We start from the raw sequence: 23,883 nt of genomic DNA on the forward strand, positions 1-23,883 counted from the left end.
AGTAATAATCACAATAAAGAAATACAGCAAACTGTGAATATAATATAAACCACATTCAGTACAACGTGCTCAGTTGCTCAATCACGTCCGACTCTTGGTGAGCCCACGGACTGTAGCCTGCCAGGCTCCTCTGTCCATGGGATTTCCAAGGCAAGAATACTGGAGTGGGTGCCATTTCCTTCTCCAGGGGATCTTCCCAACCCAGGGGGTCAAACCTGTGTTTCCTGTGTCTCCTGTATTGCAGGCAGACTCCTTTACCTCTGAGCCACTGTGGAAGCCCAATGGCACAAAATGAATAGTAAAAGCAGCTCCTGGGGAGGGAGCAGCACTGCTGAGGAACAGAGGAGAGTCCAGCTGAAGGAAAACAGCCGCCTCTGCGTTGAGAGTTGTTTTCTTTGGGGACCTTAATGAAGGTTGGGCTTCCCAGGTGGCTCAGTGGCAAAGAGTCCACTTGCAAATGCAGGAGATGTGGGCTCGATCCCTGTGTCGAGAAGGTGCCCTGGAGGAGGAAATGGCAACCCACTCCAGTATTCTTGCTTGCAGAATCCCATGGACAGAGGTGCCTGGCGGGCTACAGTCCCTGGGGCTGCAAAAGAGTCAGACATGACAGCAAACAGCTGAGGGTTACAGTCCAGGAGACAGACCCTTAGAGCGTGCTGAGAATTGCTCTGAAGACATAGGGGAGCAGCCGGATACAAAGGGATGCTTCTTCGGGGGAAAAAACCCAAAAACCTGTAGTTGAACATCAGAAGGTTCCCTCTAATCAGAGACACCAGAAAGATGTGAGCATCTTAGCGCATTGACGTTACTCCTGAGACATGCATCTCAGCTAGCTGAGGCCAGCGCCTTGGACCTGGGGGTGCCCCATGGGAGTGACCACTGCAGCGGGCGCTGGCTAGAGGAGGACACTGTCAGCTGTGCAGAGCTCAGCGGACACGCCGCTTGGAGATGGGCGGGGTGCGGGGACAGAAGAGGGAGAGGGGGAACCCCAAGGGTCAGACGTGCAAAGGGAAGGGAGACAGAAATCAGAGGAGGAGAAAGAGATGGACGTGGGCAGGGTGAGGTCAGCAGGGGCCTAGACGGCAGGCGGGAGGACAGCAGTCACAGACACAGGCTCAGCCGAGAGCACGGGCGTCACAGCGGGACCCAGGATGGAGTGAAGCTTACAAACGGAGGGTGACCCCCCACCTCTACTCCGGACACACGGGCAGCCAGCCTCAGATGGGCCCAGAAGGAGATAGGAATTCTGACCTAGGAAAGGCAGCCGTCTCCAGGAAGCACTGACGTCTGGGGCCTGCAGAGAGACTGAGGGCCTCCAGCCCCAGCCACACCCTGAGCTTCCGACGGCCTTTGCGTGCTTCCAGGTCCTATCTGTAAATGTACAGTGAGGACCACCAGATGTTGGAGGAAAACTGAGAAATGGAATATCTCTGCCACATCAACAAACCAGGATGTCACATCACCAGGGATTGCAGCCTCCGCAGATGGTGAACTGGCGAGCCCTGAGGGACGCAGGGAGGAAGAAGCACTGCCGACCAGCAGCCACCAGACTGCAGCTACCCCTCGGTGAGCCCGGGGGAATCTCAGGATGCGAGGACACCAGGCACTGAACTTCCCTGGCAGTGCAGGGGACACGGTCTGCCCTGGTCCGAGAGAAGCCCCCGTGCACCACAGCTCCCGCGCCCAAGCTCCAGAGCCAGAGCTCCTCTCAACAAGCGAAGTCCCGAAGTGAGACGCCCTGCACAGAAGCAGAGAAGCCCCTGACCTCCACAACGGAGAAAGCCTGAGCAAAGCAAGGAAGAGCTGGCACAGTCAAAAATAAATCAGTAATTATTTAATTTAAAAAATCCACAAGATACTGACCCAGATAGGTGAGGTACACATCAAAGGAGTTTCAGTGAGCCCAGGCTCCTGCATCTTCCCACACGTAGAAAAGCCCTGCATTCCTTAACTTGGGATATCCGGTTTCTTTAATTAACAATAAACTTTTGATGTTCAGACTACCTGCCCTTTATTGCAAAACTCCCTATAACCTGGCTCCTCCCCTCGCCTCCTCGGAGCAGTTTCTCAGAACTCTCTAAAGTGCTGTCTCCAGTCCTGATTTTGCCCCAAAGGAAACTTAGCTTGAAACTTTCATGTTGTGCAACTTTTTTCCAACAACATCTACTGTGAAAGAGAACTACACACCCAAAATAGTCCGGAGAACACACAAAATGCAAGGAACAGAGCAAAACTTCCAAAACTGAGAGAGAAAGAGGAGATACCGTGTCCATGAAACGGGGGAGAAAGCTATAGAGAGAAGAAAAGGAACATTCTGAAAATAAAAAGAACTCTCAGAAATTAGCAATACAATAGCAACAACAAAGCATTCCATAGAAGCGCTGGGTGGGAAGGTTGAAGAAATCTCCCAGAAAGCACAAAGAGAAACTGGTCAGGGAAGATAAGGAAGTTAAAGGGCCATCGGGGACCCAACACTTCACACCTGGGGGCCCTGGCGCCTCAGAGAGCCGATGAGTCAGCTATCAAAGAGCCTGCGCCGGCCTCCCAGGACTCAAGCACCCAGCCTCACGAGCACCAAAACCTGAGGACCGGGAGCCCAGCTCCAGAGAGAAACGTTGCTGTTTAGTTCCTGAGTCGTCTCCGACTCTTTAGCAACCCCATGGCCCAAAAGAATCCAGGAGAAGTGTGGTCACACACAAAAACTTTAGTAGCCTCAGGCTTCTCAGTAGCAATACCAGAAACCAGAATACAAGAGAAAATGTCTTCAGAATCCTATGGGACAATGACTTCCAACTAGAAAGACCAAGATGCCAAACTGTCAACTGACCGTGAGGGTGGAGGAAAGGTTTTTTTTTTTTTTTGAAGGATAATTGCTTTACAGAATTTGGCTGTTTTCTGTCAAACCCCAACATGAATCAGCCATAAATATACATATGTCCCCTCCCTTTTGAACCTCCCTCCCATCTCCCTCCCACCCCACCCCTCTAGGTTGATACAGAGCCCCTGTTTGAGTTTCCTGAGCCACACAGCAAATTCCTGTTGGCTGTCTATTTTACGTACGGTAATGTAAGTTTCCATGTTACTCTCTCCATACATCTCACCCTCTCCTCCCCCTCCCCATGTCCATAAGTCTATTCTAGATGTCTGTTTCTCCATTGCTGCCCTGTAAATAAATTCTTCAGTACCATTTTTCTAGATTCCATATATATATGTGTTAGAATATAATATTTATCTTTCTCTTTCTGACTCACTTCACTCTGTATAATAGCTTCTAGGTTCATCCTCCTCATCAGGACTAACTCAATATGTTCTTTTTCTGGCTGAGTAATATTCCATTGTGTATATATACCATAACTTCTTTGTCCATCCATCTGCCGATGGACATCTAGGTTGCTTCATGTTCTAGTTACTGTAAACAGCGCTGCAGTGAACAATGGGGCACGTGCGTCTCTTTCAGTCTCGGTTTCCTCGGGGTACATGCCTGGGAGTGGGATTGCTGGGTCATGTGGTGGGAGTTGGTGACGGACAGGGAGGCCTGGGAGTGGGATTCACGGGGTCGCAAAGAGGCAGACACGACTGAGCGACTAAACTGAACTGATGGTGGTTTTATTCCTAGTTTTTAAGGAAGCTCCATACCGTCTTCCGCAGTGGCTGTATCAGTTTACATTTTCACCAACAGTGCTAAAGCATTCCCTTTTCTCCATGCCCTCTCCAGCATTTGTTTGTAGACTTTGGTGATGGCCATTCTGACTGCTGTGAGGTGACATCTCATTGTAGTTTTCATTTGCATTCCTCTAATTGTGAGCGATGTTGAGCATCTTTTCATGTGTAGATATTTTTAAATACATGAAGCTTCAGAGTCTTGTGTCTCTTTTCTCAAGAAGCTTCTGGAGCCTGGGTTTCACTGAATGAACATCCTGCAGAAGGGGAGGGCTGTGTGCCAGGCAGAGGTGGAGGGAATTCCCGGACAGTGAGAAAGAAGGTTCCCAGGTCCAGCAGGACCTGCGCAGGTTAGAGTCGGGGTGCGGGGGGTGGAAGGAAAGGAAGGGGGAGGGGAGGAAGGGACTCTGTGTTCCGATGTCCTGAGCACTCTCTGCCAACGGGAAAAACGGAGGCTCACTGCGTCGTGGACACACAGGCAAACAGGGAGAACCTTAGCGTCGGAGGAAACCTTAGCATCGGAGGAAACCAAAGTGCCAGGAAAAGGGAATGCTGTTCACCACACATGATTCTGGCTCAGTTCTGAAAAGTGTTTACAGAGTCCACTTATGTAAAGACTCTTAATTTGACCAGATTAAACTCACGAGAGGACGTGAGGCAGATGGAGGAAGGCAGCTGTGCCATGGGAGGGGGCTGGCGACTCGGCCCACAGCTGGCCGGCAAAGGGCAGGGTCAGTGGGTGGACGGCTAAGCCGTGAGCCCTACCGCCTGCCCCATGCGGGAGTGGCTGTCCTTAGGGTTCCCCGGGGACCCCGAAGCCCTCATCTCCCCAGAGTGAGCAGGTGCGGTTCTCAAAAGGAGCGAGCCCCAGCCGGCTCATGCAGCCCCTGGACTCAAAGCTCACCTGTGAGCTGGGATTGGGCCTCTCCAGCCTCCTGAGGAGACATCCGAAGAGCGCGGGTGTCCAGGGCTCTGAGAGCCTCACAGAGGACCAGGCAGAGCGAGTGTGGGCCAGATGCCCCAGCCAGTCTGGCCGTGACGCCCTGTGTGCACTTTGGGGGGCACGTGACCCTCATGAGGCTGAGGGGTCAGGAGACAGACCTGTGGACCCAGGCATCATGGACCAGTAACAACCACCAGAGCTACCGGCCAGCTGCACACAGTTGAACTTCAGAGCCTCCGGAGCCTGTGTGACGAGTGTCGCTGACTCATCATTCAAGGTTCTGTTTCATCATCAGACAATGTGACCCGGCAAACCCAGAGCCTCGGCATACGGGACACGGGGCCGGGGTCCCAGGGCTCCAGCCTGTCGCTACAGCCCTTCTTCACGCGTGTCTGTTTACAGACACCTTATCTGATACATGCCGTTGGCTCATTGACGTTGAACTCGGGGCCAACAGCCTGAGAACTCACACCCAAACGAAGCTCATCTAACATGTATTTTCTCCATCAACCATGTCCCAGCTTCTTCACGCTCAGGACAGCAGACAGCCCTGCAGCACCAACTTCGGGGGCCATCTCAAATGCTGGAGTCACCCGCAAAAGCACAAATACGCAAGAAGCGTGGCACCAACCACTTGTTTGCAGTATGAGATGGAAACCAGAGGCAGCTGCCACCTCACGGAAGCTCTGCTGGCAGCGCGGCCTGAAGGGGTCTCACAGTTCTCACCCACCTGGCACAAAAGCCCGACAAGTGCTGATCAGGGGTGATACATACATTTTAGCAAGTGGGCCGCTTTGCAAATACAGACAATGAGGAGTGACTGTTATTCAGCCCATTTTATGGATCAAGAAACTGAGGCTCATCAGGGCAAACAACTGGCACCTGACCAGTGAGGGGCAGAGCCTGGATTCGGAGCTGGCCCAGAGCGGACGCTGAATTGCCCAAGGCCACGCAGCTACTGGGGGCAGCGCGGGGCTGAGCCCTGGCCCTGGACTGGGAATGGCACTCCCTTCACGAAGCGCCTGATCGCCTGCACGGTGGGCTCTCCCCTCCCCTGGTTGCTCTGCTGGGACCTGAGAACACAACAGAGAAAAGTGACTAGGCCAGAAAAGACCCGAGGCCGCTGCCGCCCACCCAGCCCTGGCACCTCCGTGGTGCCTGCACACCAGGGCAGCAGGGGCACCTCCCTCCCTGACGCTGGTCTCCCCCGCCTGAGACGTCCAGGAAAGGAAGGGACAATGGGGCAATTGATGCAGGCGCCCCGAAAGACAGACTGTTCCAATAAACAGCATTCCGGGCACCGGCCAAGTGCTCGCGTGTGTAGAATGTCAAGGAAAAGCTGAGTAAACGCAGCCGTCTGGCTGGGGCCCTGGCCGCTCCTCGAGGTGCTGCAGGCTCAGCTGGGCCCCAGAGGCGGACCCTGGGGGGTGGGGGTGTCAGGGAAGGGGACAGAGGTGAGCGTGGGTGGGACAGGAGTGCCCTGGGACTCCGGCCCCACCCTCTGGCAGCCTCTGGACACACTCAGACATGCAGCCCAGGTCCTGTCCCCACGCCGGCACTGGGGTGGATCCCAGGGTGGCCTCTCTGAGCTCTGCTTCCTCATCTGCAGAGCACCCTCTGCGCCCAAGGCCACGGCGAGGGCCAACGGGGAGGGCTGGATGCTCAGCATCTCCCCCAATTCGGGTCAAAGGAGGCCCCCTCAAGCCCCACCAAGAGCCAGCTCCCGGCCCCCAGCTTGCTGCCCGGTGCCACCCTGCCTCCAAGACCTCCAGGTGACCCACCAAGCACTGGGCCCGAGGGTGAGCGGCCAGCCTGGTCCACCAGAGAGCTGAACTTCCAACCACCCCCAGGGCCCAGGGGGAAGGAGCTGGCGAGGGGGCTCAGGAGCTGCGGTCCACCGGCTGTCTGTTCCATGAGGAGCCTCTCTGGGACTCTCATCTTTTTCTCGGGCGCTGGCGGGGCAGGTCAGGGCCCACGGCCGCCTCACACCCCAGACCAGCCCACAAGGCTGGGGCCAGGGCTCAGCACGTGTGTCCACCCCACAAGGCTCCAGGCAGTTAATGCAGCCTTCCTGCTTTATTACTGAATTATTTAGTTTTTCCCACACACCCAGCAGAGCCCTGCCCTCATCAGCCTTCAGTAAAACCCAGTGACAGCCCCACCACCACCCCAAGTCTCCCAGGCAGGGGCATAAACGCCCAAACCTTTGCTTGGGCCCACCTCACAACACCCATCGCAGTCCCTCCTGCGGGCCCCCAGGCCTCCCAGCCTCGTCCCGGCCAGTTTCAGGCTCACAGACCTGGGTGCAGACCCCACAGCAGGTCAGCACTGTGTGACTTTGAGCAAGCGACCAGTGTCTCTGAGTCTCCATTTCTCTCTCTGCAGAGACAGATCCTCTCTGCTCCCAGCGGTGGGAGACCAAACGAGGCGGCAGGGACGGGACCCCGTGACGCTGTGCACCTGCACACAGCTGGGAAGCCGTCAGTCTGGTCCCCACCCAGTGAGCGGCCTCCCCTCCCAGTCCAGTTCCTTGAAGACTAGTGACCACGGTCCCCAAGGTGAGCGATATCCTAACAGCCCTTGAACCACTGTAACTTTCTCAGGGGATCCAGCGTCGGGAGAGGTGGAGAGGGGTGACTGGACAGCTGGAAGCCTCTGGCCTCACCCGGCCGTTCATCCAGGATTTAGTCTCTGCCAAAGATAAACAGGCCCGCCCCCCCAGACACCCACCGTCTGCTGAGGAGGAGCTGGGTAAACAGGCTGTGCTGGGTGCGCCTTCCCAGCGCCGGCAGAGTCCAGCTCTGAACAAAGGCCTCTTGGGTGCTGGTAACAACTGAAGCGAAGGCCCGCGTGCCCGGGGGTCCTGCTGGGGTCCTCCCCAGGCACACCTGGCCCCGTCCTGGCTGGAGGCAGGGTGGACCATTTTAAGTCCCCCAGTAAACGATGCTGGGGCTGATTGCCTGCATCATACCTGTGAGTGCAGGCCCAGGCCAGGGACCATCAGCCTGGATGGGGTTGTGTCCGCAGGACAGGCCTGTGACGCAGCGGTCCCCATGGGCAGGGTGGGCTGGTGGGGGTGACAGCCTCTCCCTCTGGGGGACTGCCACGCCCGTGCTGCGGGGAGATGCTGTTCTCGGGGACAAGGAGAGCCCCGCGCTGCAGCTGGATGCCCCCAACACAGCCTGGGCCTCCCACAGGGGCGCCAGGGAAGGGGATCCCTCAGGGAGATGCCGTGGTGGGCATGCATGAGGCCGGCCTGTCTGCTTCACGTGGGGATGGCCACAGCAGCAAGGCCAGGTGTCGTCTCAGTCCCCAAGGGCTGGAGGCCTGGACGTGCCTGGTGGGCCTCTGCCCCAGGGCATCGCAGGACAGCGGTCAGGATGTCGGCCAGGAGGGGCTCTTGTCTGAAGGTCCAACCACGAGGGACCTGCTTCCAAACGTACATGATTGTCGCTGGGACCAGCTTGTTGGCCACGCTCAGTCCTGCGACACGGACCTGCCCAACACAGCGTTTCCTTCAAAAGCAGGCTGGAAGAGGGACGTCACTGGCGGTCCAGCGGTTAAGAGTCCAGGCTCCCAATGCAGGGGGCATAGGTTTGATTCTTGGTCAGGGAACCAGGATCCCACAGGCCACATAACATGAGCAAAAAACAAAAACATTTAAAAATAAAGAGATAATAAAACTTAAAAAGGAGCTAGGATGAGCGGAGGCAGCGAGCAAGACGGACGCTCAGGCCTTCAGGAGCCCTCACTGTGTGGGCGAGACATCCGTCCAGTCTCTAGGCCAGTCACTCTTGAGAAGCAGCATCCACACGAGCCCCTCAGAGGCAGACACCGGCGGGGCTGCATGGGGTCTGCCCACCAGCGGCGCTCCCGAGCTGAGTTTTGAAGGAGCAGGGGGCTCAGGGAGAGCACAGGGGTCAGCAGGAAGCCAGAGCTGAGGGGCGTCCCCGTGTGTGTGTGTGTGTGTGCACATGCTTGTGCACGTGTGTGTGTCTGTGTGTGTGCACATGCTTTGTGCACGTGTGTGTGCGCGTGTGTGTGCACATGCTTGTGCACGTGTGTGCATGTGTACGTGCAGGTGAGTGCCTGTGTGTGTGTGCGTGCGTGTGTGTGTGAGCTCGCAGGGCTCTGGGCCTCTGGAGAGGGGCCTGGTTAGCAGTGCTGGTGGAGAGTGACCCGGGGCTGTGCCCGCAGATGGCCTGTGCACCCCAAGTGCTGTCCCTTTTACAGGCGCTCTCTCCACACGACTCACGGCGATCCAGGAGGCAGACCATGTCAGCAAGCAGACACGGCGGGGTTCGCACTCGGGGCTGTGATCAGGGCTCAGGCTTCAGCTGCCGCCCGTACGCCTGCTCGGGTCGGGCTCCAGACCCGGCCCACAGCGCTGCTTCCGCACCAGCCCCTCACCCGTATCCCTCCTGAGCCCCGGCCCCCACCATCCATCTCTGTCTTCTGCGACCACCAGCCTCCTCAAGGAGCACGCCCACACTCCCCGGCTCTCATGAAGCCATGGCACGGCACGGATTCTCCTGAAGAATACGGTGTGATGCCTCTTACATGTGGAGTCTAGAAAATACAACAAACTCGCAAACATGACGGAAAAGGAGCAGACTCGCGGATACAGAGAACGGGAGGAAGTCAGGGCTGACCCAGGGGTAGGCGATGAAGAGGACTGAACTACTATGCATAAAGTAAATAAGCTACAAGGATACACATACAATAAGGAATAGAGCCAATGTTTCATAATAAACTATAAATGGAGTATAACTTTTGAAAATTGTGAGTCACTATATTTTACACCTGAAACGTAATTTTTTAAGAGAATGCACTTCAAAAGTGTACTTCAAGTACTTCAATTTAAAAAAAAAAAAAGAAAATTTAAATTAAAAAACAATATTCTCAGAAAGAAACATCCAGAGACACAGAGAGATTCAAATAGGCAAATGTTCTTTGCATCCTTATACACAGAGATAAGCATTAAAGGGCGTGGGGGTTTCCAGCTGAGGAGGGGCTGGATGGCAAACAAACAGCAGTAGAAGCGCTCCCTGTCGCGGTCTCATAGCAGCGGACAACACGTTAGAAATGAAGACACAGAGCACCCACAGTGCGACCCTGTGTGGCGCAAACCAGGTGACAGTTAAGCATCACACACACTTAGAGAGGAGTCAGTGTCGAGGGAAATACAGCGAAAAGCTGACAAAGATGACCCCTGAAAGATGGAAACACCAAGGTGACGTTTGTTTCCTTCTTTATAATTTTCTATCCTTTCACAGTTGCCTCAATGAATGGATGTCTGTAATAAAATAAAGGATTATGTGTAAGAACAGCAGCTTGGCAACAGGCTCTCCCTTGCCTGGAGGAAGAAGCGGGGACCAGGCCAGCGGCCCCAAGTCAGCACCTCCTCTGTGCTCCCTGCTGCACCTGCGATCTGCACCAACTCACCTTGCTCAGCCCTGGCACCTCTGCCCCGGCCACATCTCCCCTGCATTCCCTGACCTCTGGGAGGCAGAATCAGGGGGGCGGGCTCAGCACTGATGAAGCAGAGGCAGAGCTGACTGGGCAGCCTGGGGACACCCCCTCCTCCCTGAGGCCAGGAGTCTGTGTGTCCTGAGGATGCAGGACGCCCCACTGGCCGGAGCGGGGGTGGCAGTGCCCTGGGCCCCTGCCCCGCAGCTCACAGCCCAGGACTCTGTGGGGGACCTTCCCGGGGCTCTGGGCCAAGGGCAGGCCTGACAGCTGAAATCAGGAAAGCGGGGGGCCAGGCTTCCTGACCCTGGGCAGTGCGGAGGAGGGTGACTGACGGCCTGCGGCATTCTGGGGACACAGAGCTTTCAGTGCTGAAACCAGGGGAGTCCCCACTCACCCCGGCAGCAGGTGGGCCCCCTGTGGGTCTCAGGAGCAGGCTACGCAGCACAGGGTCCATCAGCAGAGCCCAGGCCCCACCCTCAGGACGGGCCCTGTGCCCAGGTCGTGAGACGGAGCATTCGAGCCAACACAGGACGCGCACTGCCCCGCCCCAGGCCCTTCTGCTGCCCCAGGGGGTCCTGCCCAGGGCTGCCCCTGCGAGCTCATGCAGACCCTCCCAAGTGGAGGGGCCCCTTGCTGGTCCCCTCCTGGAGTTGGACCCAGTGCTGTGTCAAGGCCTGACTGCAGTGTCCCTCCGCGAGTGCCCTCCACACAGGCCCCCCGATGCCCCTTCTCAGCCCCCAGCCTCTGCTCTCACCCTCTCCACCTGCCTGCGAGCCCCTCTCCCTGGCCACTCGCCCGCTAACCCTACGAGAAGGGCTTGTCTGGCATGGACTCAGGGCACACATCCAGGACCCACCGGTGAGCCGCTGGGACGCCTAGCAGGTCACATAACCTGTTTCTGAATCCACAGCCTCCGTGGCTGGATGACTCCCTTGTGCTGACGTGGGCCCGTGGAGTCAGTCAGCTCAGTCACCGTTGAGATGACGAGGCACCTACCGAGTCCCAGGGACTCAGTGGCGCGCAAGAAGGGCGGGAGTGGCCGTCCCCAGTGGTGACGGGGGGCCATGGCCGAGGAGCAGGGAGGTTCTGAGGCCTGGACAGAGCAGGGAGAGTCCCCAGGGTGGGGGGCAGTGGGGGTACAAGGGCCCCCGCCTGTCCTGTGCAGGGGTCCCAGCTGCGGGCGTGGGGACGGACACAGGAGACGCCTGGCCGTGGAGGGCACACCCCCTGGGAGCCGGGACGTCCTCTGGGCACCAGGGAAGGTTCCAGTCGGGAGGGTGAGCCGCGTCCCAGGCGGTACACTCTGGCAGTTGGGAGGGGCAGCCCAGACTACTGCAGCAAGGTGCACGGCAGGCCAGGGTCTGCCAGGGCCCCTGCACTGGGCCTGGTGGGCACACCGCCAAGGTGCCTCTGCACCCCCAGCTCTGGGAGAGGGCCTCCGGGTCGGGGCACAGTGCCTGCTCCCCCTGCTGCAGACCCCCGCTTCCAGAGGCTCCCGCCCGCCACCCCGAGTCCCCGCCACAGGATGGCTGTCTGAGCCTCCACCCCACCCTGCTCACCTGAACAGAGGCCCCCACCCCCACCTGCAAGAACTCGCCCTGCCTTACTTTCCCACTGATGACTCAGGGGTTGGCAGGGATGAGGCCAGGGCGGCCGGGCAAGCAGAGTGGCGAGGCCCCACCCAGGCCTCCTGTGAGCGAGGTTTTTCCACCCTGTGCCTGTCTGTAGACAGGGCACAGCCGGGCCTCTCAGGGCCCCCGGGGGGCCCTGACCCTGTTCAGCAGTGCAGCTGAGCACTCCCGGGGGTTGGCACGGGGCCCAGGCTCCTCCCCCTCGGCAGAGCATGAGGGTACCCCTGATCCCAGGAGAGGACCTTCTTCCCCAGCAGACACCCCAGGAACGTCTGAGCCCCACCCGCTCTGGGGTTCCTAGTGCTTCTCCCTTTCCAGACATCCACCAGCTACTCCAGCATACTCCATGCCAGGACCCACAGCACAAACCTTAGAGGGGCCAGGACCTCCTAGCAAAGGGAGCAGCCCAAGTGGGCTTGGACAGGAACCAAAGGATACTTGGAGCCGACAGGGCGGTGTTCCCCAAAAGCAGAGAGGGCCAAGAGCTGAAGCTCCCCCGACACCGGCCATGCCCCTCACTACTCTGCACAGCCAGCCTTCCAGGATGACCCCCCATCAGCTCTGCTGAGGACACCCCCCACGGCACCTGCCCCTCGAGGGCACAGCAGCCACTGCTCGCCTCCTGGACTCAGCTCAGACCAGGTGCTCTGTCTCCACTCCCCCAGGGCCTGCCTGCAAGAGGCTTGTTTGCCAGACGAGCATGTCCCACACCCTGATCCCATCTGCTCACAAACACACTCCCATTTCTGAGTGTCTGGACACCTCCCTGGGTTTGCTGGAAAAAGCCAGGATCTATCTTAGAAGCTGCTGTTTTACAGTAGAATGAAGCCAAGCCTTTCACATAGCTTGAGTCCAGGACGCAGTGGCAACACCAAGGTCTCTCGCCCTCCACCCACACACAGAGCCGTTGGCCTCCACACTCTCTCCCAAGGCTCAAGGCAGACACCACCGACTGATCACAGCGAGAGCCAGCCCGGGCGGGGGTGCTTATTTGCATCGTGGGCTGGGTGGACAGCCTAATGAGCACAAATGAGGCATCTGTGAAAGTGTCTTTGTACCTTAAGTTCTTATTCAATTGTAAGATGAGGTTCACATATTGGAGAAAAGAGAAGCTGCAGAGGGCTCTGGGGGACGGGGACAAAGGACAGGAGTCGTAACCGGATGGGAGGAGGAGCCTGCGGGGAGCAAGAGGGCTGGAAGCGGCTTCCAGACCCCTGTGGTGGACACTCGGCCTCCCTGCCCCATCGGACTCTGAAGCCGCCACACGGCAACAGGGCAGGCCGGACGTGGGTCAGCCAACGGGCCGTCCCTGTGTCACTCAGGGTAGCACTGTCTCCACCTCCGTTTCTCTGCTGCTGAAACGATTCCTTTTAAACCATCACGTGGAGAAGACTTGTGATGTCAGTGGAGCAGGCCCAAGTGTGTGAGTGACGAAGGGACGAGCCCCACTGGGGAGACACGGCTGCCTCCCAGGAGGACAGCAGAGGCCACAGTGGCCTATGCAGGCCCCAGGGTCCCTCCTCCAGCACCTCTGAGGCTGTGTTCTCTGGATTGCAGGGTCTCTGCCTCCCCAGGCTGGAGATTTCAGGATGGGGTTTACCTTGGGAAAGTGGAGGCAAGGAGAGGGATGTTCCCAATACCAGGTCTTTGTGGGAAAGACTCTCATTCGGAGAACAGCGTGGTCACTGCCCTCTGCAGGGTATCAGATTCTGGGACAGGTGTGAAATGGTAATGGCTGAGCCTCTACCCACCCCACCACCTCCAGGCCTGGCACGGCAGTGCGGGGAAGATGGGCAGGAGGGGGGAAGAAGTGTGCAAAGAGGGGCCTGGAGGGGTGGGGGTCCCGAAAAGGACCCAAGCAGCAGACGACCCCAAGAGTGGGCCTCGGTGAATCCAGAGCTGAGCCTGGGGGGTTCATCTCGTGGTCCCCAGGCGGGCCTCTCAAGTCCTAAGATGGTGGCTCAGCGATCCCGGGGGCCGCCCTCCTGCAGGCACAGCACCAAGCCTGGGTCGGACAGTCTGCAGAGTAGACAGCAGGGCCGCAGCGGGTCGGGGCTTTGCTGGAGCTCAGAGGCTGGGCCTGGGACAGGCACGTCCTGAGAGCCTGAGCGCCCGGGGCCGAATCCTCATCCTCAGCTCTCCGTGGCTGTCCCCCTCCTTGCTGGCTCCCGCTGACCCGTGACTCCAACGCCTCCTCCACGGGGGTGTCCGCAGCCGCAGCCTCGCCACTCGGAGCACAGTCAGGAGCACAGTCACGCTCCGAGAGCCGATGGGGGCCCAGAAGCTGGAGAGGAAGCACAGCCATCAGGGCGGAAGCAGGTGTGGTGGGGAGCGTGTCCACAGGAGCTGTTTGTGCAGAGTCCCCGGACCTGCTCCCGCATTTCAGAACACCCCCCTGTGACCCCCGCAGGGAGCTGCTCCCTCCGGGTCCCTGAGGCCAGGGGCAAAAGAGATCCAGCTCAAAGGCCCGGGGTCTGCCTGTCAGCCGGCAGCTCGGGGCCCCCCACTGCATAGGGCTCCCCACCGCAGTGAGAGGCCATCAATGGGGGGGCTGGGCTCGGGGGGCAGGGGGTAACGTCAGTTTCCTTCCAGAAGGACAAACTAGACCCTTCCTCCTGGGTGGGCGAGCCAGGGCTTCTGGTTCTGCCCTGGTCCCTGCCCCGCTTTCCTGACCACAGGCCTGCCCCCTGCCCCTGCCCTACGGCCCACAGAAGATCACGGCATCACAGACAACAGACTGTGGCCCGAGCCACCCACCGCCAGGGCCCAGCCCTTCCTCCAGGCCCCTTCTCTGCCCAGCCCACATGCTGGACACCAGGGGCAGGTGGACAGGCCCACCTCCCCTGGCTGGAGTGGCCTGCCTGAAAACCTCCTAAATCTCCTGGATTCCCAAACAGCTCGGCCTTAGAGGGGGGTCCCAGGTCCAGCCCAGCCCCCACCCCAAAGTTCCACCTGGGGATTACTGGCTTCTTGGTTCCCGTCCCAACCCTGAGCACCCTGCCGCTGAGGGAGTCTTCCTGCCACAATTCCACGCTCCAACTCGAGAGCGACAGTCATCCCAGCAGAAAGTGGGGGCAAGCCCAGCCCTCTCTGCCCCACCCCCACCCCGCTCCCTCAGCCCAGGAGCCCCGCCCTGGCAGGGGTGGAGGCCCCGCGGCCTGTCCGCCAGCCTCCTGCCAGCCTCCTCCCGGAGTCAGGCCAGAGCCAGCCTCGGGAGGCTGCCGGCCCACCCTCCTCTCGGACACGGAGGTCACAGTCAGCCCGCCAGCGCCCGGGGGAGGCCGGCGTTCAGATCCAGGCTGGACTCCTGGGCGTTCCCCCAGGTTTCTCCCTTCCCGCTGGCCCTCGGACGGCCCAGCCTGGAGGGGGCTCAAAGGTTGGGGCCCCCATTTCCTCCGGCGGGGAAAGAGGCGACAGGAGGGCCAGAGAGGAGGGGGGCTCGGACCCGGGAACTCACCTGGCACGACCTCGGGCAGGCCAGGCGCGCCCCCGCGCTCTAGGACACCAGCGCCCCGGCCCCGAGGCTCTGCCGGGCGCGCACGGTCTGGATGGCCTGCTGGTTCTTGAACTTGACCAGGCCGAGGGTGATCTGCGCGTTCCAGCCCGGGTCCTCCGGGGGGCAGCGGAAGTCGATCTCGCCGCCGCCCTCGGTCACCAGCGTGAAGTAGGTGTGGCGGCCGGTGCTTTCCACGCACTCCACGGCCTTGATGCGGGCGAAGCTGAGCTCCTTGGGCCGGCCGCCCGCGCCCTTGGCCTCGAAGAGCTGTAGCCCGCGCTCGGTGAGCACGCAGCGCTTGCGTTTCCACTGCTGCAGCAGCCCGCCGCTGCGCTTCTCCAGCACGCCCTCCCGGAGCACGGCCGCCGTCATGGGAGCGCGCGGTGCCGCGGCCAGGCCGCGCTGCGCCCCGCCGGCTCTCCCCGCCGCCAGGCCGGCGCGCCTGGTGCCTGTCGGGCCCCGCCTCGGCCCTGCCGCCGCGCGCGCCGCGCCGCCCCGGCCCCGGGCTCCAGAGCCCCCGAGCCCGGCAGCCCGCTCGCCCGCTCCTTCCTGGGCCGTCTGCGCGCCGGGCGGCAGCTCGCGGGATGTGCCCTCACATGTCCGGTGCCCGCCCCTTGCCTCCTGCGCCGCCGCGCATTCCAGCGCGCCCGGCCCGCCCGGGGGCGGGGCGCGGTCACCCTGCGGGTTTTGGGCGTGGGGCGGGGGTGGGCGGGGGCGGAGACCGAGGGGGCTGCTGTCCCACCGCTCGGGCCTTCGGGCCTTTAGTCCACCGCTCCCGGGGACCTCCAGGCCTTGGACTCGGGGCGTGGGAAGAGGAAGGAAGGGTTGTCGTCTAGACTAGAGGCCTAGCCGCTTGGGAGGGGCCTGTTTCGTGGTCTCCCACCGGCACGGCTGAGTCTCGCCGGGGGTGGGGGGGTTGCCAGACAGCTGCTGGAGCTTCCCAGGCCACGGGAACCCTGCCCCAGCTACTGACCCTCCTCCTCGCTTGGCCAGTTGCCCCTTGGCATTGCGCAATCAGAAAAATGAAGACGGTCCTGGGGTTTGGGCGGGGTGGGGGGGCAAGGGGGGGATCAGGCTAAGCTGGGTTCCTCCCCCCTTGGGCAGATTTCTCCGTGTGGGGGCCCCAGACAGGCTGCCCACAGCGGTCTCTGCTTGGATGGCCCACCCTCCCGCGCCCGCCTCCATCCCCATGTGGTTTAGGAGGCAGGAGCCTGAGGCCCCTCAGCCTCCCCTCCCGGGGGAGGAGGAAGGACCGGGTCTGCACCCGACCTGGGACCGCCCCTGACAGAGCTGCGCTCCGCCCACTTAGACCTGGGCCTGGGGGAGCCAGGCCTGGCCGACGGGGCCAGTTGCCTCTTCTCCGAGGTTCAGGTCACCGTTGGCCACCCCCCCCCCAATACTCAGCTGAAGGCTCCCCTCTCTCTGCCGCCTGGAGAGCCTCCCGCGGACACCACCTTTGCGGTTGCTTCTCAGCCCTGTCCAGCTCTGCGACCCCAACTCCTCCCCTTGGCTGTGTCCTGCCCACTTTCATTATCTTTCAATTTCCTCATCTGTCAAGCAGGAGGGTTAACTGGCTTTGATCTCCGGGAACTCTAATGAGCAAGATAACATCTGTGACAGCACAGGAAGGAGGCTCAAGAAGTATTCCAGGGAATTCCCTGGCGGCCCAGTCCTTAGGACTCCAGGGTTTCACTGCTGTGGGGCCTCTGTCAGGGAATTAAGATTCCGCAAGGTGCATGCTGCTGCTGCTGCTGCTAAGTCGCTTCAGTCATGTCGGACTCTGTGTGACCCCATAGACGGCAGCCCACTAGGCTCCTCCGCCCATGGGATTTTCCAGGCAAGAGTACTGGAGTGGGGTGCCATTGCCTGCATGGTGCTGCCCAAAAAAATTAATTGAAAAAAAGTCATTACTCCTTCCCCGACTTTTACTGACTTCAAAAGAAGATGGGAACCCTGAGACTAGTCTAGGCTCTCCCGGGTCATCATGCTACCCTATGTTGGCCCGTTCCCCCAGGACTTCCCGTCTCTTAAGAGCCTGTTCATACATACCCTTGTTAGCAGTGGATCATTATGGGAATAGCAGTAGGCAGCAACGATGCTGTGCCCACATCTTGTGTTTGCACCCTTCTGCCCAGTGACACGGAGCCTAACGGGAACAGAGCGTGTCCAGGGGAGGGGGGCACCCCCCCAGCATCCAGGTCAGGGCTGTCAGTTCCCACCCACAGCTCTGCAGCCCACAGGAGACGTGCCCGCACACGCCCACATGCGCACGTGGGCCAGCTAGCCCCCAACCCTCCCAGAGAGGGCGTGGTTGGCCGTGAGAGAAGAGAGGCCATCAAGACTGGTAATGTTTGAGGCGGCAGAGGGGGGAGCTCAAGTGAGGGCCCAGGTCTCAGCCTGTCTGCCGGCCACACCCTCCTGGGGCTCCCAGGCCCCGCCCAGGCCCTGACCCCGGTCCTGCATAGGCGTCTCCTGGGGGCGCCCGCCAGGACGGCTGAGACCTGCATAATCTAGAATCGTGAGCTAGCTCCAGACCAGCTCTGCTCCAGCTGGTTTCTGTCGGTCACCCCTCCCTCTCCAGGCGTGGGACACACTGGTGCTCTCTCCAGACCCAGGGGATTTCACAAACGTGCGGGCTTTAAACGTTTGCAGAGCACCCTCACATGTGTTTGAGTCTCTTGACCGATGAGATCAGAGGCGGAGCAACCTAGATGAAGTCACACAGCTTCTAAATGACAAAACTGGGCGAGACTCTGGTGGCTGAGAGGACCACCCCTGTGTCGGCATCTGGGGACACAGCTTTCCTTTTAGGTGGGAACTAGCCACCCCCACTCTCCTCTTCAGCTGACTGGGTGGAGAAGCGCCAGGCCTTTGGACACAGGAGTGTGGGCTGGAAAAAGACAGGAGCACTGGGGTAAAGGGAGGGCCACAGGAGGGAACTCAGCAGGGTGTCCCCTCTCATGGAAACGGCAGGTCATTGGCAGCTAAGCCTCGGTTCCCAGCCCACAGCTCCCGGGGGCCTGCGTAGATCCTCAGGACCTGGGAGTCCCGCCCTCCAGGTCTGTCAGGGATGAGGAGAGATGGCTCACTAAATCTTTCCCCAGAGCTGATCTCTGCTGGTGGCCCCATCTGGGAGAGGTTCAGACCCCAGCTGGATTACTTGAGCCTCTGACGGCTCCAGAGGGGCAGAGGGCTAGTGCTGACAGCCCCTGCCTGCCAGAGCATCTGGACCCCGCCCCCGGGAACAGCACCCCAGGGAACACAGCCCTGGGCACAGCGCTGGCGCTCAGCTGCTGGGGCCTGGCTGGGGCCTGGCTGGGTCCTGGTCGCACTCCCTCAGTTCTGTACCTGACCCGACGCAGGACTGCTGCACAGAACGTCCCCGTGTGCCAGCCCTCTACCCTCCGTAGGCACCCACTCTCCCAGGGAAGCTGGTCTGCTCCCTTCGTCCATCCGTCTGCAGCAGCTGCAATGGGCTGGACTACAAAACGGTCCTGGGACCAGTGCCCTAGAGATGCCCTGAGCTGCAGGCATCCGGTCCACTCCAGGGGACTGCCCGGAATGGAATGGAAAGGAAGATGGGACGAGGTGGGCTGGAGGCAAGAGCAGGGCCAGAGAGGAACCGGGAGTAAAATCTCTGCTGTTTTCTACAGTATTTACTTAATCTTATTGTAAATTCACTTTAGTGCTCATTGATCATGAGGCTCAGTCCATAGGACAAGCACTGACGATTAATTTATTTACAAAGAGGATGTGTATTAACGCCGGACAAACTTAGACTGAAGGGAGCGCAAGTCACCCCTTTGCTCATAACTCTTCAGAGCCTGCGGCCTGTGACGCAGCCCGAGGAGCTGCCCCTCTCAGCTCGCAGGCCTCCCCACCAGCCCTCCCCCGGGGCCATGGCTCCTCCCCACCTGGACTGCGGGGGGGCCCCCCCACCAGCATCTCGGGGTTTGTCTCCTCCCCTCACACAGCTCTGTACTCAGGCAGCACCTTCTCTGGGAGGTTGTCCCACCACCCTGCTGAAACCTCCCCACACAGTCCCACTCACACACACAGAGTCACACTCACAGACACAAAGGCACACAGTCACACACACACAAACACAGTCACACACACAGACACAGTCACACACACAGACACAGTCACACACACAGTCACAAAGACACACATTCATTCTCTCTCCCTCACACACACACACACACTGTGTCTCCTTCCCTGCCTGGTTTCCCTCTGGAAGTCTTGATGTTTTCCTTACTTACTATCCACCCCCTCTATTAGAATGCAGGCCCCATGCCAGCCGGGAATTTCGTGTGTTTTCTTGACCCTGTGGACCCAGCACCCAGCATGTCATCTGGCACACAGTAGGGCCTCAGTGCGTAGCTGCTGAGTGACTGGATAAAACGGAAATGGAACCAACAAAAATTGGAAGGAAGAAAGATAACACAAGAATTTCCCATTCTTTCATTATCAGGAGTCAGTAAACACTACCTACAGTAAATGAACTGATAAAGCGAGGTCCAGGTATATTATTTAAAATGACAGTAACAGCCCCTAGATGGTCACAGGGGAGATCAGAGCAGTCTGTAGTAGTGGATACGTGACCCCTGAGACAAGTCTGTTCCCTCTCTAACCTCAGCCTGCGGTGTCCGGCGTTGTCTGGGAGGATGCGCTGTCGTCCTTCTGGAGAGACGGCAGGAGTGAGTCTTCTCCCCCACAGTCTCCTCCGCAGTCCCAGGACGGGGAGGAAGGTGGGTCACCTCACAGCCGGGTCCCCCCAAGCCCACCCGTCTGGGGACACCCCCAGCTGGCCTCTCCCAGAGACGTCTCCCGACTGCTCACACCCCTTTGATGGAGAGCGCTTTGTTCTAGAGCTTTGGGGTTTCCTTGGATCCGTTTTTCTAAAGGGCAACATAAGAAAAAAGAAACCAGATCAAGGCCTCAAGTCTCCACGGATCTGGGTTTTATGGGCAGCATTGCAACAACCCTCAGGAGGGCCGCGGCCTGCAGCTGGCCCGCCTGGACTTGCTCTGGGCCGGTCGCTCTCCGTGGAAATCCCCTCCCACGCTCACCCTTTAATCGCTTTCCAGCCCAGTGACTTTCCTGATTCACCCAGGCTCCCTCGTCTGGAGAGCGCCCACTGCCCCTCTCCCGTCTGGGCTTGACGCCTCTGATCCCCGCTCGGGTCGGCGGAGGCTGCCCTCGGGCGTCAGGCCACGGCCTGCTGGGTCGCCTCTCCCACGTAGCTGTGGTGTCTGGGTGCCCCTGCCGGAGGAGCCCGGGGCAGCTCTCCCTTGGGGCCTCGGGTCCAGGCGACCCCATCAGAAGCCTGGCTGCTGCCCAGGGACCAGAGGCCGCAGCCAGCCTGCCGGCACCGCTGGGCAGACTCGGGCACGTCGCCTGCTTCTAGCTGTGTTTTTAATTGCCTTTTCACAATGCTAATGGATCTGAGGTGTGAGCAACACTTGAATGCACGGCTGCTGTAGAAAATTCAAGACAGAGACTTCCTTGTCCAGTGGTTAGGGCTTCACCTTCCTGTGTGGAGGGTGTGGTTGGATGATCCCTGGTTGGGGAACTGAGATCCCACATGACTTGTGGCTAAAAAACCAAACCCAAAACAAAAGCAATATTGTAACAAATTCAATTAAGACTTAAAAAATGGTCCACAACAACCAACAAAAAAAAAGTTTAAGACAAGAAAGTATCTTCTTCCCTAACCCTAACACTAACCCTCCAGTCCCCCAACCCCGGAAACAAGAGCCCTCAGCTCGGTCTTGGCTCACACACATTTGCACCCAGAAGAGGGAGGGGCAGGGGTCATGGACAGGGGACCATGTGCGGGGTCTGCCCAGGGACTGAAAGTCCCTGTCCCGCCCTGGCACTTTCTGCACTGGCAGGTAGCTCTTCTGTCTCCTCCTAAAAGGCAGCCGGTTCATGGACTTGAAATGGGTGGGGGTGATGGAGGGGAAGGGAGCCAGGTCCTAGGAGCTCCTCCTGCGTGAGAGGACTGTTTTCCCTGCTTGCCCTTGGTTTCCAAGATCGTGTAGTGAGGATTATGAACTTTCACCTTCATCACTTGATAAGTGAGATGTTCCTACAGGTGCCTTTGTCAAGATCAGTCAGAGATGGCTGTAGCTGTCCAGCCTGGGACTGGGGTCCAGGAGAAGTGAGGAGGTGGAGGAGCTGGGGGAGGGAGGAAGCTCCTGGCATGTCCGTGGAGAGGAGCATTGGTGTGGGCCCTGGGTGTGAGCTGAGTTCTGCCAGGGAACAGGGTGAGCAGGGGGGCTGGGAGGAGTAACCCCGAGTGGGAGTGGCCCAGGAGCCCTCCAGAGGGTCGGGACGAGGTCACAGAGTGGAAGGGCCAGGGGCTCAGCTGGGGCAGAAAATGCCCACTAAGCACTTTATTCACCATTACCAGCCTCCGGAATCTCCATGGCCTCTGGGAGAAGGCTCCCCAGGCCCATAAATGCAGAACATCAGAGCTGGCAGGTGCCCCGACTGCCCAGGATGGCCTGGAAGCCACAGCCTCAGCACCTCCCTCCCCTGGGAGCCCACAGGAGGCGCTGGGTCTCAGGCCCCACCCAACAGCCGAGCTGGAGTCTCAGCTTCACAAGATCCCCAGGAGGTTCTCAGGCCTGAGAAGCACTTCTTTGGACTTAATCGAGGTCACATCTCCATTCACATGGGAGAGGCTGACGCCCAGGGGGAGGAGGCGGGCCCAGGGTCACACAGCTGGTTCCAGCCTTGGTTCCACCACTGGCAGTGCCTTTGAATATGTCACTTACACATTCACTACTTCTGTAGGATAAAGGGGTCACATAACCACTGCTTACTGCTGATGGGAGGGTCAGGTCAGACAGCACCCAGACCTGTGCCAAGTATGCAGGGTAAGAGTGCGGGCACTGCTCCGCCCCGCACCACCAGCCCATGGCAGCGAAGGAAGAGTGTCAGGTGGGTGGTGCAGGAGGCGGGCCTAGACCCAGCTCCTGCCTTTCTGTCCTGCTCTGCTGTCTACCTTGAACCAGATCCCAAGCCGCTGTTTGGTTCTTGGCTTCAGTTGGGTCATTTGTAAATGGCAGTAATGACCCGCCCCAGAGGGGTGAATGCATTTAAGGCCTTCACAGAGGCCGTGGCACAAAGTGCACAGGACGCGGAATGAAACCCACGAAGTGTCCAAAATCGGGAACGGGGAGCTGGCCTTGGCAGGGTTGTCTTCTCCAAGGGGGTAGCATCTGCTTTGCCCTTGACTCAGGAATCAGGGAGGACCCAGGAGACAAAGCCTTTCTCTGCAGACAGGAAAAGGGGGACTGGGAGGGGGTGTACTGGGAGGGCCCTGTGTGTCCTGCTTGGTCTCAGCCCCCCTTGGCTTTGATACGCCTCAATCCTGACAAGAAAGGGAATAAAGTGATGGGTGGAGAGATTCATCATGAACCTGGCGGGGGGGTCAGTTTTAGGGGGCCTGGCCTCACTCACAGCAGGCGGGCCTCCTCCACCTGCCCCACGCTGCCCTGAGGGGCTTCCAGGCCAGCAACCGGTCTCTGGGAACAGCCTCTGCCTTAACCCAGCTTCATTCCCTGGAGGTGCATCCGGCATCCTCCCCACTGAGGCTGCTTTGGGTGACAGGTGGTCCCAAGCTTGCAGCTGGTGTTGGAGGCTGGCCGATGGCCTTCTGCTGCGGCTCCAGCAGAGGGCAGCCTGTCCCCAGCTTTGGGGCCCAGACGCCCCACCCAGCTGTTCCTGTGGGCCCTTCCAGAGCCCTGTACTGGTGATCTGTTTGCGGAACTATCCATCCCCACCCCACCCCCATACCCAATGTGCAAACCCTTCTGGGAAGACATCCAGTCGACCGCATCCCGGGCTGCATAGAGTGGAAGTGCCAGGATGAGGGCACCTCGCCTGGGGCCTCACCTCGCACTCCCTGAACTCTGCAGCACTGACTGGTCTTAAACCAGTCCTGTATGTTTAGACTCTTTCCCAGAGTCGGGGTGGGGGTCCCGTCAAGGCCTCCCCTAGGTCTGGTCCTATGGATGTGATGCACAAATTTGCTGTTAAAGCAGCTGCTTCTTGTTTTGTAAATCCACAGTGTGGGCAGAGGAGCCCAGCCCCCAACATGAGACAGGCAGCCCTCAGACGAGCTCATGCAGAAGTTCACGTGTTCGTGTACTTGGTCGAGGAGACGTTACAAGGCTAATCCCCAAGGAGATGGTTAGGGCTTGAGGGAGGGGCCCTGGTGAGTGGGATTAGTGCCCTCCTGAGAAGCCAGAGCCCCCGCCCCCTTGTGAGGTGACCGTGTCTGTGAACCAGCAGGCGGGCTCTCCCCTGACACTGAATCTGCCGGCACCTTGGCCCTGGACTCCCAGCCTCCAGCACTGGGAGGAGTAAAGTCCTGTTGTTAAGAAGCCCCATCGAGCCCCACCTCTGGACCATGGCATTATGTTATAACAGCCCGAACAGACCAAGGCAGACACTGGTGCCAACGAGTGGGGTGCTGCCGTAACAAACACCTAAAACTGTGAGAGCGGCTTTGGAACTGGGTAATGGGTAGAGGCTGGAGAGGTCTGGGAAAGTCTGCTAGGAAAAGACCTACATCATCGTGAACAGACCTTGAAAGGGGATTCCAGTGAGGGCCCAGAAAGGAGAGAGCATTGGAGAAAGAGCCTAAGTCATCTCAGGGCAAGAGG

At 59.3% G+C, this 23,883-nt stretch overlaps 1 protein-coding gene across 1 annotated transcript; it reads right to left on the reverse strand.

Moving 5' to 3' along the window:
• Window positions 1–12,753: 12,753 nt before the first annotated feature.
• PHLDA3 (pleckstrin homology like domain family A member 3) lies at window positions 12,754–15,834 on the reverse strand. The gene is made up of 2 exons (XM_005900279.3): window positions 15,164–15,834; window positions 12,754–13,990 (listed from the first exon to the last, which is right to left on the reverse strand). Exon 1 carries the CDS (start codon window positions 15,572–15,574, stop codon window positions 15,203–15,205), a length of 372 nt encoding a protein of 123 aa, XP_005900341.2. The 5' UTR covers window positions 15,575–15,834; the 3' UTR covers window positions 12,754–13,990; window positions 15,164–15,202.
• Window positions 15,835–23,883: the final 8,049 nt, after the last annotated feature.

This window comes from Bos mutus, chromosome 16, assembly GCF_027580195.1.
Source record: "Bos mutus isolate GX-2022 chromosome 16, NWIPB_WYAK_1.1, whole genome shotgun sequence".
In the NCBI taxonomy this organism is placed as follows: domain Eukaryota; kingdom Metazoa; phylum Chordata; class Mammalia; order Artiodactyla; family Bovidae; genus Bos; species Bos mutus.

Coding starts and splice junctions, on each gene's coding strand:
- PHLDA3 (XM_005900279.3), bottom strand. CDS start 15,574: ATGACGGCGGCCGTGCTCCGGGAGGGCGTGCTGGAGAAGCGCAGCGGC.